This window comes from Mastomys coucha, unplaced genomic scaffold (genome assembly GCF_008632895.1).
Source record: "Mastomys coucha isolate ucsf_1 unplaced genomic scaffold, UCSF_Mcou_1 pScaffold3, whole genome shotgun sequence".
Lineage (NCBI taxonomy): Eukaryota > Metazoa > Chordata > Mammalia > Rodentia > Muridae > Mastomys > Mastomys coucha.
Genome location: NW_022196909.1, coordinates 58,826,565 through 58,842,591, shown reverse-complemented (window position 1 = coordinate 58,842,591; position 16,027 = coordinate 58,826,565). Strand labels below are relative to the sequence as shown.

General features: G+C 45.6%; 1 protein-coding gene across 2 annotated transcripts in view; it reads right to left on the bottom strand.

Annotated features, from left to right (window-relative positions):
• Clic5 (chloride intracellular channel 5) overlaps positions 1–16,027 on the bottom strand; it is a 158,361-nt gene that overhangs the window by 41,819 nt on the left and 100,515 nt on the right. For both annotated transcript variants that reach the window (XM_031347109.1, XM_031347110.1), the window contains exons 2-3: positions 9,485–9,594; positions 3,743–3,868 (exon numbers count right to left, since the gene is read on the bottom strand). In XM_031347109.1, the coding sequence (XP_031202969.1) occupies positions 3,743–3,868; positions 9,485–9,594 (236 nt within the window). The remainder of the gene's footprint in view (positions 1–3,742; positions 3,869–9,484; positions 9,595–16,027) is intronic.

The following is a 16,027-nucleotide window of genomic DNA, read 5'->3' as shown; positions in this document are numbered from 1 at the left end:
TGTGTGGAGGTGTGTGTGCATAAGAGTGTATGCATGTGGGAGCTCCGAGGTTGATTTTTGGGATCGTCCTCCATCACACTGCACCTTCCTCTCATTGGCTGAGCCAGGGACTCCCAGTAAAACCCAGAGCTCCCTAGTATGGCTAGTTTAGCCGGCCAGCTTGCTATGGGGGATCCCCTACCTCTGCTTTCTAATGGTGAAATTACTGGGGGATGGGTCTCCATGCCCACTACACAGTTAAATGAGTTTCTAAACCCTGGTTTAAAAACCCTGATTTGCATGGCAAACATTAAATGCTGAGCCAACCCACCAGCCCCACTCCCCCTGAATTCTTATCCTAACTTCTATGCACTCAGATTATTTTATAACAGTTAGCTTTATGCAAAGTCCTCTGTGAAACTCATTCAGTCTCAGATCTGGGGCTGAAAGGGATCTTGGAGAACACCGATTGGGACCCCTTCATTTTCAAGAAGATCAAACAAGAATGGAGAGAGCTTTGTCTAAAAGTCACACAGGAGGTACAGTTGGTTTTGAGGTGGCCATGCTTCTCTGATCTGAACCTTAGCAACTCTGGTTATGGGTTGGAAACCACAGGCAAAGGACAGGCATGTCTCAATAAATAACTCTGCATGAGCTTCTAGACTTTCTTCCCAGAACTAAGTGGGCCAGTCCATAGAAAGGAGAGTTGTTAGTCTCATTTAGAAATTACTTGAGCTTTTCTGGACTCATCTTGACACCAAATGCTCTCTGGAACCAAATGTAATTTTTTTTAAGTGTTGGAGTATTTGTATGTGATTTCTTCTCCTTTAAAAAACAAAGCTGAGAGAGAAAAATCTTGGCTCTCTGGAAGTTTTTACAAACAGCAGCATGATAAGAAACACATGGCCTCCTTACAACATCGGGAAACAGGGAGTTCTGCTGCCCCCCTGGAGAAGCATAAGGCCGGATGGCACTGCTCCCTGAACCTCTGGATGAGAGCCACCCCATCTTCCAGCCTGAGTTAATGTGGGGATTGGCCAAGCTGGGGGCTTTGGAGAAGACTGGCAGAAGTCTGAGTCTGGAGCTGAGGCACTGGCTTGGTTCTATTTACTGGCCAGTAACTGGAGCACCTGTCTCCACCTGATGGGTCAGAGGCATCTGAGGGCACTTTCTGAGAACAGCATCCTAGCCGTTGATGATCACCTTACTTTAGGAGACCTCTAAAGTCATTCATTTAATGAGCTTGAGGATCTAAATGGTCAGGTCACCAGCCAGGCAGGAATGGCCTCCATCACTTAACTGAAGTCCAGAACAGACTTAGGCTGGAAGCAGTGTGCTCAACACCAATAGCATGAAGGAGCAGGGTGGGACATCTAGAGGGTCCCTGTCCAGCACTGCTAGACTCTGCATGAACCATGAGTAAAACTTCACAACCTGGTTAAAAAGACAATGGATCTGTTAATGACCTAATTCAAGAAGAATGTCCACAAACTGTGAAATCTATAATCCCAGGGTCTTTATGTCCCTTTTGTCTCACTGGGGACACAGACTGAGATGACAAGAGCTAAGGGGTTTGGCTAATCCGAGTGTCGAGAACTAGGACAGGAAACGGTCTGGGGCAGGGAGTGATCTTTCATGGAAGAGGCTTGAAGCAAGAGCAGAGATGGGAAGGGTCAAGATGACACATGCGTCCCCTGGTAGAGCAAGCAGTCTATCCCCTCTATCAGCTTAGCAGTAGACTGTGTGAACAGCCCTACTCCACATTTCTGGTGCTTTCCTGTTCTCCTTGCCAGACTGGGTGAAGTAGACATTCCTGGACAGGAGGATTTGTTCCAAAGATACAACGTTAACCTAACCAGGCACAGTCAGGACCCTGCCTGAGTTAGTGAAAACAGGTTTTCACACGGGATTTGTAACTAGTACAAGCAACAAATGAGGTTGAGTCCTAGGAGAGCAAGAAGGAATGAGGAGTCAGCCCCTTCGAGACACATCCATCCAAGGAGCTGGCTGGTGTTCTGTTCGAAGACACACACAGCTTCTGGCTGCAGCCTGTTGGGCGATGGGTGTGGCTCGCTGTTGATTGAACTTATTCCTTTACTAAAAGTCTATACCCTGGGCTGGAGAGATAACTCAGTGGTCAAGAACACTGACTGCTCTTCCAGAGGTCCTGAGTTCAATTCCCAGCAATCACATGGTGGCTCACAACCATCTGTAATGGGATCTGATGCCCTTTTCTGGTGTGTCTGAAGAGAGTGACATTGTACTCATATATATAAAGTAAATGAATATTTTTTTAAAAAAAGAATAAAGTCCATACCCAGCATCTTCCAATGGGCTGCAGGCCTCTTCCCCCTCAGTGTGAAAATGACCTGTCCTAACACGATGACAAAGGATGCTCTTAGGGGAGCGTGGATCCTTGGTTGAGGTTTCACTGGGGCAGCGGGGACTAGTAATCTTCCAACAGTAAGGCACCATTGGTTACCATGGGCTAGCCCACTATGCCAGATTCCAAAACAAGGATAAGGATAGCCCCTCCTCCCAGGTGCCAGGGCTGTCGACAGGGTGATGCGCCTCTCAGAGCTCAGTGCCTGACACAACCTGGGAGCTATATTTGCTGACAAGTCAACAGAACTTTGAGATAAATCCAGAAAGATGATTGGTCCTCCAACTCTGCTTCCCTTACCTCTCCCCTGACTGAGCCCTTCCTTCTGTCTTGTCTGAACTGCCCCCTATTAGCTCTCCTACCCCATTCTGAATTGATAGTCTGTTCGGTATTGATGTTTTCTTTTAGACAAGATCTCATGTACCTCAGGCTAGACAAAAATTTCTTGTATCCCAGGCTAGATGAAAAAAAAAATACATGTATCCCAGACTAGTCTTCAAATCTCCCTAGCTCTACCTCCTGAGTTCTGAGAATGCAGGCATGTGCCTGGTTTATGTGTCTTTGAGGATGGAACTCAGGGCTTATCCCATGACAGATGAACACCAACCAAGCCACATGCCCAACCCTTTACACAGATTCTTTTCCCAGCAGCCAGGGAAAGGCTTACAGCTGACTCTGCAGGTTGTCTGCTGAAGGTCTTCCCTGACTGCCCGAGTCCATGCCTAACTCTGTCAGGAATGCCAGGTTTCCAGTTTAACAATGATCTCTGATCAATCAATGACCCCAGACTCAGCCATCTATTGGTTATGTCTCTTACCTCCTTTTGTATCAGTTACAGCTAATCTGCCCCCCTAAGAACTCTCAGCTCCTACACCTGCTGGTCTTAATCTGTATTTGTATGTTTATCTGTGACTTGCTCAGATTTATGGCTCCTTGTGTGGTCTCAGGCACCAGTTGTCCCTTTCCTGGTTTGTCATCATTACATCGGCTTTTCATCCCTACACTGAAGATGAAGGAGTTTGCACCATTTTGAGTTTTTTTTTCCAAGGGAACAAGGCTGCTGGAGGAAGGAGAGAGGAAGAGAGAAAGGGGCAGAGGGGGAGGGAGAGGGTGGAAGGAGAAGGAAAAGAGGTAGGGGGAACAGGAGGGAGTTGGGGAGGGAGAGGGAAAGATCTTCCCAGAGCCCCTAAAGTAACTCTCTAGGAACTGACTGGCAATACCTGTGGGCAACTGGCCTTAGTGCACCCACTTTGAGATTGAGGTTCCATTTTGCTAAAACTAGAGGTCCCTGCTTCAAACTGAAGCAGCCCTGTTGGAAACCTGCCTTCCCACAGCTAACTCTTGCCCTTTAGATAGGTCTGCAAAGAATCAGCTCATTACTTCTCAGGAGTTAGGGTCTCCTCCAGGAACTCTTCAATCTTGTTGACATCTGTCTTCACGTCCCCATTGAAGGTCAGGAAGGGCGGGTGTGTGCCAGGAGCCAGGTTGTGTAGATCGGCTGGCTTTCTGTGGAGAGAGTTAGAGTCTGATGATGGGGTGAACCAGGAGCCCTCCTGTTCTGAGAAGTCTACGACTTTAACTCTGGTCTGGGGTTAATCAACATGAGGTACTAGGTATAAGGTAGGAGAAGCAGCGGGATAGAGCTCTGTGGGCCTGGGATGTGAAACAAAAAACTCATCCATGGGAAAAGAATGACTGAAGTACCTCACAAGCCGAGCACAACCGAAAAGTCTGGAGAGGGTCATGGTGGCTATTTAAACCAGCTCCAGGCTTTCACTGCACAGGGTTGTGCTTCCGAAGGCTGTCTCACTAATTATTCCAACAAAACACACAATTTCAGGCTTGACAGACAAATTAACACCATGAAGAAATGGCTCAGTGCTTAAGGACACTTCCTATTTTTTCCAGAGGACCTGAGCTTGGTTCCTAACATTCAGGTCAGGAAGATCACAATGGCTGGTAATCCCAGCTCCAGGGGATCTCATACTCCTTTCTGGCCTCCACAAACAAAACGTAAGTAACACATTGAATTCTAAATGTATTTGAATACAAGATATATATGTGTTAGGGACATGTTCAAGTTCCAATACTCCCATTCTGAGTAATATAAACTTTAATACGTAGCAATTAACATCTGATATTGGTCAATCTCTTCCTAGACTTCACAAATATGTGTGTGTATATATATATATACACACATACACACACATATATATGTATATATATACACACACACATATATGTATATACACACACATATATACATATATATACATATATACATACACATACACATATATGTATATATACACACATATACATAAATATACATATAAACACACATATAAGTAAATATATATGTATATGTATATATATGTATGTGTATGTATGTATGTATGTATGTATGCATGTATATAATTTGTCTCTAAATGAGCCCTGGCATGGAGGATCCACGAGAAAGGGAAATAGTAATAGCAATTGAAAAACAACCTGTTAGATGAAGTCAGTGTGTTCAAGAAACGTCATTGCTGTTTGGCCAATGGGGTTTGAAAACTCATGGGGCTAGGTCTAAGAGGCCTACATTCAGTATTGCAGATCAGGAAACATTGGGGAGGCTATGGCCAAGGGCTCTATATCAAGAATTATGAGCTGGGCTTGGTGGTCCGTCGACTCCTGCTATCCTAGCACTTGGAAAGCTGAAGCAGGAGGATTGCTACCTTTGTGACACCTGCTTGGGCTACAGAGGAACACTGTCTCAAAAATTAATCAATCAAACAGGCAAAGAATTCCCAACACCCACATTCAGTTTCCAAAACCCACATGGAGGCTAACAGTTCAGGACTTAAGTTCCAGTTCTAGGAGACTGATGCCCTCTTCTGGCCTCTTCAGGTACTGCACACACATGGTAAACACATGCAGGCAAAACAGCCATACACGTATAATAAAAATTTAAATTAAAAAAGGATTGACTTTACACATATAATAAAAATTTAAATTAAAAAAGATTGACTTTAACTGTGAAATTAGAACTCAGAAGTTGGTCTGATATTAATAAAAACTCCAACCCAGTTATGAAAGTTTGTGCTTTCCAATGAATATCGGGGACCAGTAGGCAGCTATCCTACAGGAAACCAGTTAATAATCCAGTATACTTCACCTTCTACTGTTTCTTAATCTTAATTTGAGCACAAGTTTTTTTAAACTATAACTATTACGATTTTAATTTTACTAAAAATTAGTTGTTTTGTGAAGGATTTTTAAAATTACATGTAACATACATAAATTGAAGATCTCCTGAGTCAGAAATGGAATCTTTTGCAACAAGCTTTGAGGGATTTTAAGGGGTACTTCTAATTATAAATGATCCAATTCCAAGGAATCACAACTTCATGCATCTAGTAGGACTTGAGTAAATACAGCATGTGTTTAGGAAAGCAGTTTCCTTTTGTCTCAGGTTTTCCTGGGACCAGTAAAACCTTAGAGATGAATGGTGCTTAGCCACACTTCGTTCTTCTGAAGAGAGAACACAGTCCCACTTGTCCCAACTATACAGGTGAGCTAAGGCATGAAGATCTCAAGTTCAAGGCCAGCCTGGACTCCAGAGAGAACTCAGATTTAGTCTGGGAAAGTTAACAAGATCTATATAAAAACAGAAAATACAAAGAGAGAGCTGGGGTACAGCAGGCACTTCTCCAGTATGCAAAGCCCTGGGCTCATCCCCCACCCAATACCAAAACACAAAGAAGAAAGTCTCTTGGTATGTTGCTCACAGTCATTCTTAAATCTAAGATAACCCAGCGTCAGGAACCTCACCACCTTTGCACACATGCTACACACATGGGGACAGGTCGATACTGAGGTCCCCATGATCCAGAGAGGCAGGGGAAGATGTTAGGGAAGAGGGCAGCAAGGTGGAGCACGCATCTAATGAATGAACAGGTAATCGATCGAACTTTCTAGACTCAGCCCTCAGCAGGTGTGGTCCCTGTTGGTGCTGCCTGGATACTTAGTATATTGAGTGCCACAGGGAAGGCATGTCTGGGGACAGCACCAAGTAGGACATTGGGTCTGTTAGTGCCAATGATGTGGTGTGCTTCTAAAATTCCTCCTGCCAGGTGGTCAAATTCGAGAGCAAGGATTCCAGAGCAAGGATCGAGGACGGAGGGGAAGGAGGCTTGGGAACAGGAAATGGAGACTCAGGGGGCTGTACTGACGAAGGAGGGAGGGGCTCAAGGCAGGAGTCTGGGGCAGCCAAGGGAGTTTCCATTCTCTGAGTTTGCAACATTCTTTGTGGCCACTGGAGCAAAAAGTATGAGATGGAGAAACTGTAAAATGTCAACAAGAAGGGCAGAGGCTTCTGTGAGGAGACACATTCTTGGTCTAATCAGCTAGGGAGGGGATGAGAAGAATTTCAATGATGGTGCTGCTCCCAAGACACTCCCAATAGGCTGCTCTCCAGCCTCATTCTGTGACACTCGGAACTCAGACAACTGAGACTGCAAGTATTTTTAAAATCTAATTTACTTAGTGCCTTTGTTGACTCTGTGGGCGTCCCTCCCCTCACATAAAGAGAGGACATTCTTTGCCGGCTCCTCCTGTTTTGTAACTGACACTGGCCAGGAAGGAAGTCCTCGCTGATCTTATTTTGGAGCAGTTACTGAGGCTTAAAGATACAGCGGGGTGGTCTGTTGGTCTTGTTGATAGGGCGGTGTAGGGCGGTGGTGTGGTTTCGTTTCTGGAGTACTTGGGGTACTTTGGCTGCTGGGTTCCGACACCTTAGGCACATGCCACTTCTGGCTCCTGAAGGTTAGCTGGGCATTGTCAAAAGCATGCTGGGCAGCGCCACCCCTTCCTCTCTATGTCAGCCCCTGCCCCAGCACTTTGGAATTGAAATTACAGAATTCTGTATCTCCAGATTTGATTTGTGAATTATTTCATGTGCCTCATCCTTTCTTTAGCTCCCTGATTGACAGCTCCATGAGGGGTGCTGGGTTTCAAGTTCATCCAGCATGCCATGTAGAATCCTAACCATAAAGCCATGACCCACCTCCTTATGCCCCTAACAGCACTCCCACGGACTAAAAACGCATTAGTTTTTAATCATCATGAGACAGATGAAGAAACGGAGGCTCAGAAAAGTTCCCAGTCACTCAACCAATCAATGGTGGTGCCGGAATAAGATCAGCTTTCTTAGGAACTAGTATTTATGTGTGTGTGTGTGTGTGTGTGTGTGTGTGTGTGTGTGTGTGTATAGTGCTATAAACTAGGGTGATGTTACTCACCAAGGCAGCCTTAGAGGGGTGTCAGTAGGACTGGGTCTGATAATGTGTGAGAGAGAAACAGAAGCATCCATAAGATGCCTGAGGGACCCCCTTCCCCTGCCTGAGCTCCAGCTAGGAACTCCAGTGAACTCCTACAGTCTAGAATCAAAAGATGCTGGTCTCGGTGAAGGGAAGTTCCTGCCTGGCCCAGGCTCTGGAATCCTGCTCTTTTTAGTTGCTACAGACACTGGCTGTGTGGCAGATGCATGTTCCCTTACTGTACCAGACACTAGGATCGTAGCAGCAGCCCCTCCTGTTTCCAGCTGGTAAGGGACCTCAGTGGGTCTGTCTCAGCTTCCTTGTATAATATAGAGTGCTGGAATTTCCCTTATGAAGTATATATTGCAGGATTTTGCAGGGGAAAGTCGTTCTGCAGGTATAAAGCCCTGGGGCTGACGACTAGGTAGGATGCTAAATGATGACTATGCCTAAGGATGCTCAGATCTTACCTAGGTGAGTTTAAAGGGAGGCCACTCCAGAAAGTGATGGGTTACTGAGGCCTTACCAAGAAGTTGGGGCTGAAGCTGAGCCTGGAGGCAGGGTACTTGGAAGTTCTGAGGAAGGAGGAGGAGGAACCTGACAAATGTGGAAGAAGCCTCTTAGCAAGAGCTGCTGGGAAGAAGAGCAGCCTCAAGGGCAGGGAGAAGCATTAGGAGAACTGAACAGCGTGGGCTGCTTTGAAGGCCTTTCCACTGTGGGCTGCAGGGCGTGGTAAGGCTTTGCTGGGCACTGGAGCCCCAGCGCAATAAGACACCTGCTATGCTTCTGCTTCTACTCAGAGGACGCAGACTACAGCTCGGTGACAGCACTTGAAGAGCATGCAGGGAGCTCCAAGTTAGATCTTTAGCACATGTCTTAGTCAGGGTTTCTATTCCTGCACAAACATCTTGACCATGAAGCAAGTTGGGGAGGAAAGGGTTTATTTGGCTTACTTCCACATTGTTGTTTATCACAAAGGAAGTCAGGACTGGAACTCAAGCAGGTCAGAAAGCAGGAGCTGATGCAGAGGCCATGGAGAGATGTTTCTTACTGTCTTGCTTCCCCTGGCTTGCTCAGCCTGCTCTCTTATAGAACCCAAGACTTCTAGCCCAGGGATGGCACCACTGACAAGAGGCTCTACCCCCTTGATCACTAATTGAGAAAATGCCCCACAGCTGGACCTCATGGAGGCATTTCCCCAACTGAAGCTCCCTTCTCTGTGATAACTCCAGCCTGTGTCAAGTTGACACACAAAATCAGCCAGTACAGCACAATAGATAAATATGAATAAAATTGAACCCAAGAGCTCAAATGAATAGACAAAATCAAGCTATTCCCCCCCCCCCTTAGGACCTGTGCATGCAGTCCACTGGTCCAGAACTCTCATGCTAGGGGTTCTGCAAGCCAAGACAAATCCTCAGAAAAGGCCGGGAGTCTAATTCCCTGAAAATCTAGCTGCCAATCCTGAAGCCCCACCAGGGTCCCGCAGACCTAATGTCTGTGCTACTGAGATACATGGCATGTTTTTATGTGCCTGTACCCTTCTTTGAGGCAGGCACTGTTGCATGCCCTTGTCTTTTATTCTTTTCTTCTTGCTCATCAGTCCATGCCAACCAGGGGAGTGAAGCACAGCCCTAAGGCGGGTTCTGGTTTTTCTTAGCCTCCTTTGTGAGCTGGGTTGGGCCCTGGGAAGAGTTCTGGGCGATGACATAGAATTCACCATAGGTTTCCTGGAGCCCCAGGATGGCACTGGATTTTTCTCATTCCGTCTGACTCTTCCTTGTGCTAGATGCCCCCCCCTCATGAACACGGGGTCCTTTACCTTTTCAGATCCACGGTGGTGACATTGAACACGACTCCTTTCAGCCAGAGGATCATGAAGAGACGCTGAGAGAAAGGACAGTTGCCAATGCTTTCCCCATCGATCCCAGCCTGGAGAGGAAAGAAGGCCAGAAGCTGAGTCTTGGGGCACGAGTACGCAGAGAAGAACATGGATCATAAAGAACAAAGTCTGGCTGTAGAGACACATCCCAGCTAACTTCAGAGACCCGTTGTATCCTTCCCCATTTCCCTAATATTTGGGCAGAACAATGCCTCTCCTTGTGTGGTCTTCATAAGTTCTGGACTGGAGTTTCCAACCTGAGATGTTCTAGAACCATACTTCCTGAAACCACTGACCCTTCAGGCCTTTTGAGACTGCTGGCTCTCTAAATAAAGCAGGGGTTAGTTAAAAAGATTCAGTTCCTGGCTTTATAAGCGACAAGCAGCAAGGACTCTGGAACTCTGGTCACACTTGCTCCATAAGCATGTCTCAGGACAGAACCTTGGGCAGTGATCCCACCTCTAGGGTCCAGGATAATCATCAAAAGCAGCACTTTCATCAGTATGGCACTTAGGATATTGATAGCTGTTGGTGCCAGTATATTACTTACTGGTGAAAACATCCTTTTTATTCAAGAGACACATATTCATGATTAGTGGAGTGTTGGGGCACTGGGGGAAACGGTCCTAAAGAGTTTTAGTAAAAGGCATGTGTGTGTGTGTGTGTGTGTGTGTGTGTGTGTGTGTGTGTGTGCAAGTGTTTGTGGAGGTCAGAAAAGGGCATCATGTCCTTGGTGCATGAGTTACAGACAGTTGTAAGCTGCCCAGTGTGGGTACTGGGAACTAAACTCAGTCCTTTAGAGAAGCAGCAAGTAACCTTAGTCACTGAGCAAGCTCTCTAATGCCCAGTAAAGCTGGTTTTTATTCTTTTTAATTTGCAGGAGTTTTCTTTATTCATTTATTTTTATTTGGTTTATGTGTATGTGTATGCCTGGGTACATGCGCCTATGTGAGCGTTTGCACATATCTATGTGTGTTAAGTGTCTGTGGAGGTCAGAAGGGGGCATCAGATTCACCAGAGCTGGGGATATAGGTGCGTAGGAGCTGTTGGACTTGGGTGTTGGGATTTGAACCTGACTCCTCTGGAAAAACTGCAAGTACTTAATCACTGAGTCAATTGTCTAGGCCCCAAAGAAGATTTTAATTACGTAGTTAATTACACTCCAACTCTCAGCTTCCCCTCCCTCCTTTCCTGCCGGTCCTACCTCCTTGCCCCTCCCTCACTCCTCTGTTTCTCTTCAGAAAAGGGGAGGTTTTAAATGCATTCTCCCTGAGAACATGGGAGCTTCAGCAAGGTGGGTCAGGAGGTCTGCAGGACTGTCTGTTACCATAACAACTGCAGTGAGTGTTGGCATTTCTCTTATCCACCTGTCTCATGGTCCTTCTCAACACAGCAACCATCTGAGGGGTACGTTACCTCTACCCTGACTGAGCTGCGGAGCAAGGAGCTGTAAAGAGAACTTATTCCAAGCAAGCTAAAGAACCAACAAAAGGGTCTGGAAAACCGGTCCCTCAGATTTATTTCCGTCCAGTGCTTTCTTCCCCCTTCCCTACTGTGAGGAAGAATATTCTAGCCCCTCTAGTCTTGGATGTTGGCTTCTCTGGAGGCCTTGAGGTCACCTAGTAGCTGAGGCATGGGACTTCACAGGCAACAGAGACCACAAGGCTTTCTCCCAAAGCTGGAAACCATACACATAGCATCCAAGAACAGGGGGTACTCAGGTTTTTGTCCTTTTTCGTCGTCATGCAGTATTGTGTGTGAGAGCACTCATGTGAGCATGTCTGCACACACATGTGTGTGTGCTGCATGCTTTGCATGTCTGGAGTACATACATGTACATGCATATGGAGAACTAAGGTTGATGTCTGTTGGGAACTCACCAATATGGCTACACATCTTTTTCCAGCAGTCTCTTGTCTTGGCCTTCCAGAGCTGGAATCGCGGGTGAGCCACTATTCCTACCCACCCACCTGGTAGTTTTCTAAGTCCTATGGATCACAACTTCAGTCCTCACCCTTGCACGGCAAGCATTTAACAGTGAACCACCTCCCCAGCTCAAGATTTTTCTCTTAAGAGAAGAAAAAGAATGCTTCCAAAGAGCAGCTCTCCTTTTATTTCCCCTAGGTCTGCTTGGCTGTGGTGCCCAGGTGGTAGGCATGGGTGCATCCTCTAATGATTAGAGCATGGTCGACTATGCCTGGCTGATGTCTAGCCTTGGAAAGATACCAAACCCAGCAGAGATGCATGTTCATCACAGAAAACTGCAGCCTTTGCCAGCTGTGGTTGGGAGGTGGGGCTATGAGGCTGTACCTCTTCTGCCTTCTTCTTAACTGCCCTGAGAACCACCATCACTACTCAGGTTCCACATTCCCCCTTGCTGGAGACAGATTCATCCTCAGCACCTAGGACAGCTTGGGCCACCAGGAGGGATCACCTGGCCACAGCTCAAAAGGTCCCCACAATACATTCAGAGAGATGGCTACCCACTTCATCACAATCTGGTGCAAATGAGTTTATCTAGTCAGGTATAGGGGTTTGGTCTGGTGCTGCTATGTATTTAAATGTGAAACACTGACCCCCACCCCAAAGATCTGGTTGCCCTGACAAGTGATGCTACATAAACCTTGCCCCAAGCTATCCGTGATTGGCTAATGAACATACCTATAGTTTGAGCTGGGCAGAAGAGAGGGGGTAGACCAAAGGTTCCTGGTACTTGGAGTCTCAGGGAGGGACCATGAAGAGAGAATGGGAAAGAGGAAGGAAGAGGTAGTCATGGGGGTAGCATGGATCGTGAGCACATGGCCATGAGGGCTGGCCTGATGTAGCAGGAGGAACTCAAAGGAAACATGGCAACAGGAGGATAGAGAGTTCAAGGCCAGCCTAGGCTTCCTTGGAAGTTCATGGCCAGCCTTGAACATTTTGAGAACCTGTCCCTGTAATCTTTATTTATTTATTTTCTGATTAGTCAATGAACTCATTAATTGTGTGCATGTTTCTGTGTAGGTGTGCATATGACAGTGCTGTGTGGAGGTCAGAAGACAACTTACAGGAAATTGATTCTTTTCTTCCACCATGTGGATCCTCCTGAGGATCAAACTCAGGCTGTTAAACTTGGTGGCAGGCAGTTTAACCAAGTGAACTATCTTGCTATCCCCTTCAACTACGTTTTTAAGAAAGACATTTTTGACTGGCAAAAACTTCATACAATAGCTATCATGTTAATAACAGTAATGATGGTTAGAATTATCAGGCATAGTCTAAGTGATTTACGTCTATTACCAACCAATTTATTTACTCCCCATTAAAAGCTTGTGACATGGCATCACACCATTCCTAACAGATTGGGAACAGAAGGACAGAAGAGTCGTATAACTGTCCAAGGTGCCCATCTTGGTAAGACCAGGATTGAGCCAGTGGTCTGGCTCCAGTTTTGGCGTTCTAAATGGCTTGGACTCAGCCAGTTGATGTCCTCCAAGGGTCACAGGACCTAGGCAGTGAGATGATGACCTTGAATTGGGCAGAGGTGTCCCCTCCAGTCCTTCTGTGTCTGTCATGCCAGGGTGACATGGGAGTGCAGTCTTCTGTAGGTCCTTGTGATTTAGACATGTGTTATCCATGTCATCAGTCAGGATCTCAGCCTAATAAACAAAAGCTGCTATTGTGGTTTGGATCTGGGATATTCTGCATAGGCTCCTGTGTTTGCACACTTGGTCCCCAGCTGGTGGTGCTGTTTGGGAAGGTTGTGGAACCTTGGGGAGGGGAAACTTTGTGGGAAGAAAGTGAGTCACTGGAGGGCAGACTTCAGGTTTTATAGACCAGCCCCACTGCCTGTCTCCTTCCTGTTTCCTGTCTACCAGGATGTGAGAAGTTGGAAAGTTCTAATCTGTTCACCTGCCTCCCAACCATGATGGACTGTGTCCCTTCAAACTGTGAGCCCAATAAACCCTTCCATTTTAAGCTGTTTTGTCAGGTGTTTTACCATGACTACAAGAAAATTAACAGCTGCCAAGAGCCCATAAAAAATGACAAGGTTTGCTCTCATAACCCAGGCAACCCTCTGTCCATTTTCTCTCTTCTCAGCAGCACTGTGGTCTTGATAAGCCCTTTTCAGAAATGGGTTCAGTGTGGCAAGTGTATAGCTATGATTCAAAGCATCACCATGGAAGGACCAGAGCGGGTTCTGCACCATTATGTGTGAGGTCCATGATCCAAAAGAGATTCTTTTGGGAAAGGGCACGTATGTGGTTTGCTAGACTGAATACTGTTGCCTACAAATAATCTCTACCTGCAACCCAAGAATGGGACTTATTGGGAAACAGACTGTAGACTCAATCAAGTTTAACATCAAATCCTCTTCTTCCTCTACCTCATCTTCTCCTCTTCTTTCTCTTCCTCATCTTCCTTCTCCTCCTCTTCCTCTTCCTACTCCTCTTTGTCCTTTTCCTCTTCTTTATGCTCTAGTTGGGAACAGAATTATCTAACTTCTGCAGGTTTGCAATGTGACTAAATAATGATACATCTGAAACACATGGGATTCACTGTATGGAATTTCTGTCATCATGAGTACTTAGAAGAGATCCTTAGATGTCTTTGTTTGTGGAATTCAAGGCCCTACTCAAGAGTCAGCAAGCCTCTGTGTCATGGCTCAAAAGATAAACAACACACTGTGCTCAGAAGGTTGTGGGTGGAGCAAGACTTTCAGTCCAAAGGGAAAACACAGGAGGAATCATAGCCAGGGTTCATTGGCCAAGGAAAAGTGTCCCCAAGTAGCCCACTCTCACAGAGGGAGGCAGGGGAAAGGGGCGCATGCCAGGCTGGCTGATTTACAAGTAGGTACACGACTGTTCTCTCTGAAGCAATCATTCTGCTGTCCAAAGAAATACGCTGCAACTAAACACTTTTAAAAGGGAGTCCAGAAGCCAAACATGGGAAGAGCCTGGAACCCAAGAAGATGGATGGGTGAGGTTGAAGTGTCAAGTAGGGACCGATTCTTGGCTATTTATGAATGAAGTCCGGTATAAGTCTGTGTTTTCTGGGAACATCTGTCATAAATATTTAAAGGTCCTCCACAGTGTTCATTAGACCTGATTATATGTCTCAGTGCTTGGATCAGGACAGCTCAAATTGATCTTCTACCTCAGAAAAACACCAAAGCACAGGAAACAAAAAAGTGATAAAAATCTACATGTCCAAGCAGCTAGACCTCCTTTCTGTGTGGGTTCAATTTGAAGAAGTCTCCTCACTTAAGCTTCCTGTGGCCATGAGGGTCCTAACAGAGAGAGCTTGATTTCCTTTTAATCAGAGCATGGTCAGAAATTTCACTATCATCTCTTGACATACATTTTGTTTTGTTACTGCAAGATTCTATTGAAATTATTTCCGGATTTGGTCATGATTCTACTCTCCTTATACCCATGAGCTGAATCTCTAATTTCCAGAATTTGCATACCAAATAAAGGCATCTTCACATGCGATGGTTTCTTTTGCTAGGTTTGGCCTTTGAGTTCCTGGGATAGCTGAGATCCTTTAATTATTGCCATCTTTCTGTTTGCTCTGCTTGTTCCTAATGTTGACTTTGGATATTGGATCTTCATGGACTTTAGAGAACCCACAGAATCTGTCATCCTCCCCCTTAGTTGAGTTTATCTAAGTGCATCACAGTTCACAAACATAATCTATTAAAAGCTCATCACTGAGATCAAATCAGAGTCATGAGATTTATCAAAGGTCCCTTATATCTGGTGTTTTCTGGAGAAAAATGTGAACAATATCAGTATTTAAGAACATGTCAACAAAATATGTTTGCAATACTCTTAATTTCCATTCTAATACTCACTAAAAATGCAATGCTTGGAGTCCTCTCTTGGACACTCAATTTAATTTGCCTGGCCCTACCCATTACCAATTTTTGTTTGCAGAGTTTCTGGGCTTGCCAAGGACAGACAACTTCTGCTCTCTGAGAGATGTTCAGCAAAACCATGCAAGAATATCATTGAAAAGCAAATGAATAAAGAAATAAAAGTAACCATTGGAGGCAGGATCAGACACCTTGGGTCTTGGATGTAGGTGACCAGTTGGACCAGACATCAGGGTGCTTGGACATTGCTTCTCACTACTTTTATTGCTTTCTCAAGTGGCTGCTCCTTCAACTCTTGCCCTCTCCTGCCTCCGACTCCACTTCAGTGCCGTTCTGCTTCACTTCCTGTTTAGTTATAATAAAACACCATAACCAAGGCCACTTAGAGAAGCAAGAGTTTATTTGGGCTCATGCTGCATATGGTAAGTTACAGTGACCCATGAAGAACAAATATTGTCTACCATCCAGTTTATACTTAACTGGGAATGTTTAAGTTGGTACTGAGAATGAGCACAGGGGAAGGATTAGGATATGTTGGTTAAGGGTATTTAAGGGAGTTATAGGCCCATGATGCTATGAAAAGGAGCCCCATCAGACATAATGCACAGAAGGTGGCAGTCAATTCT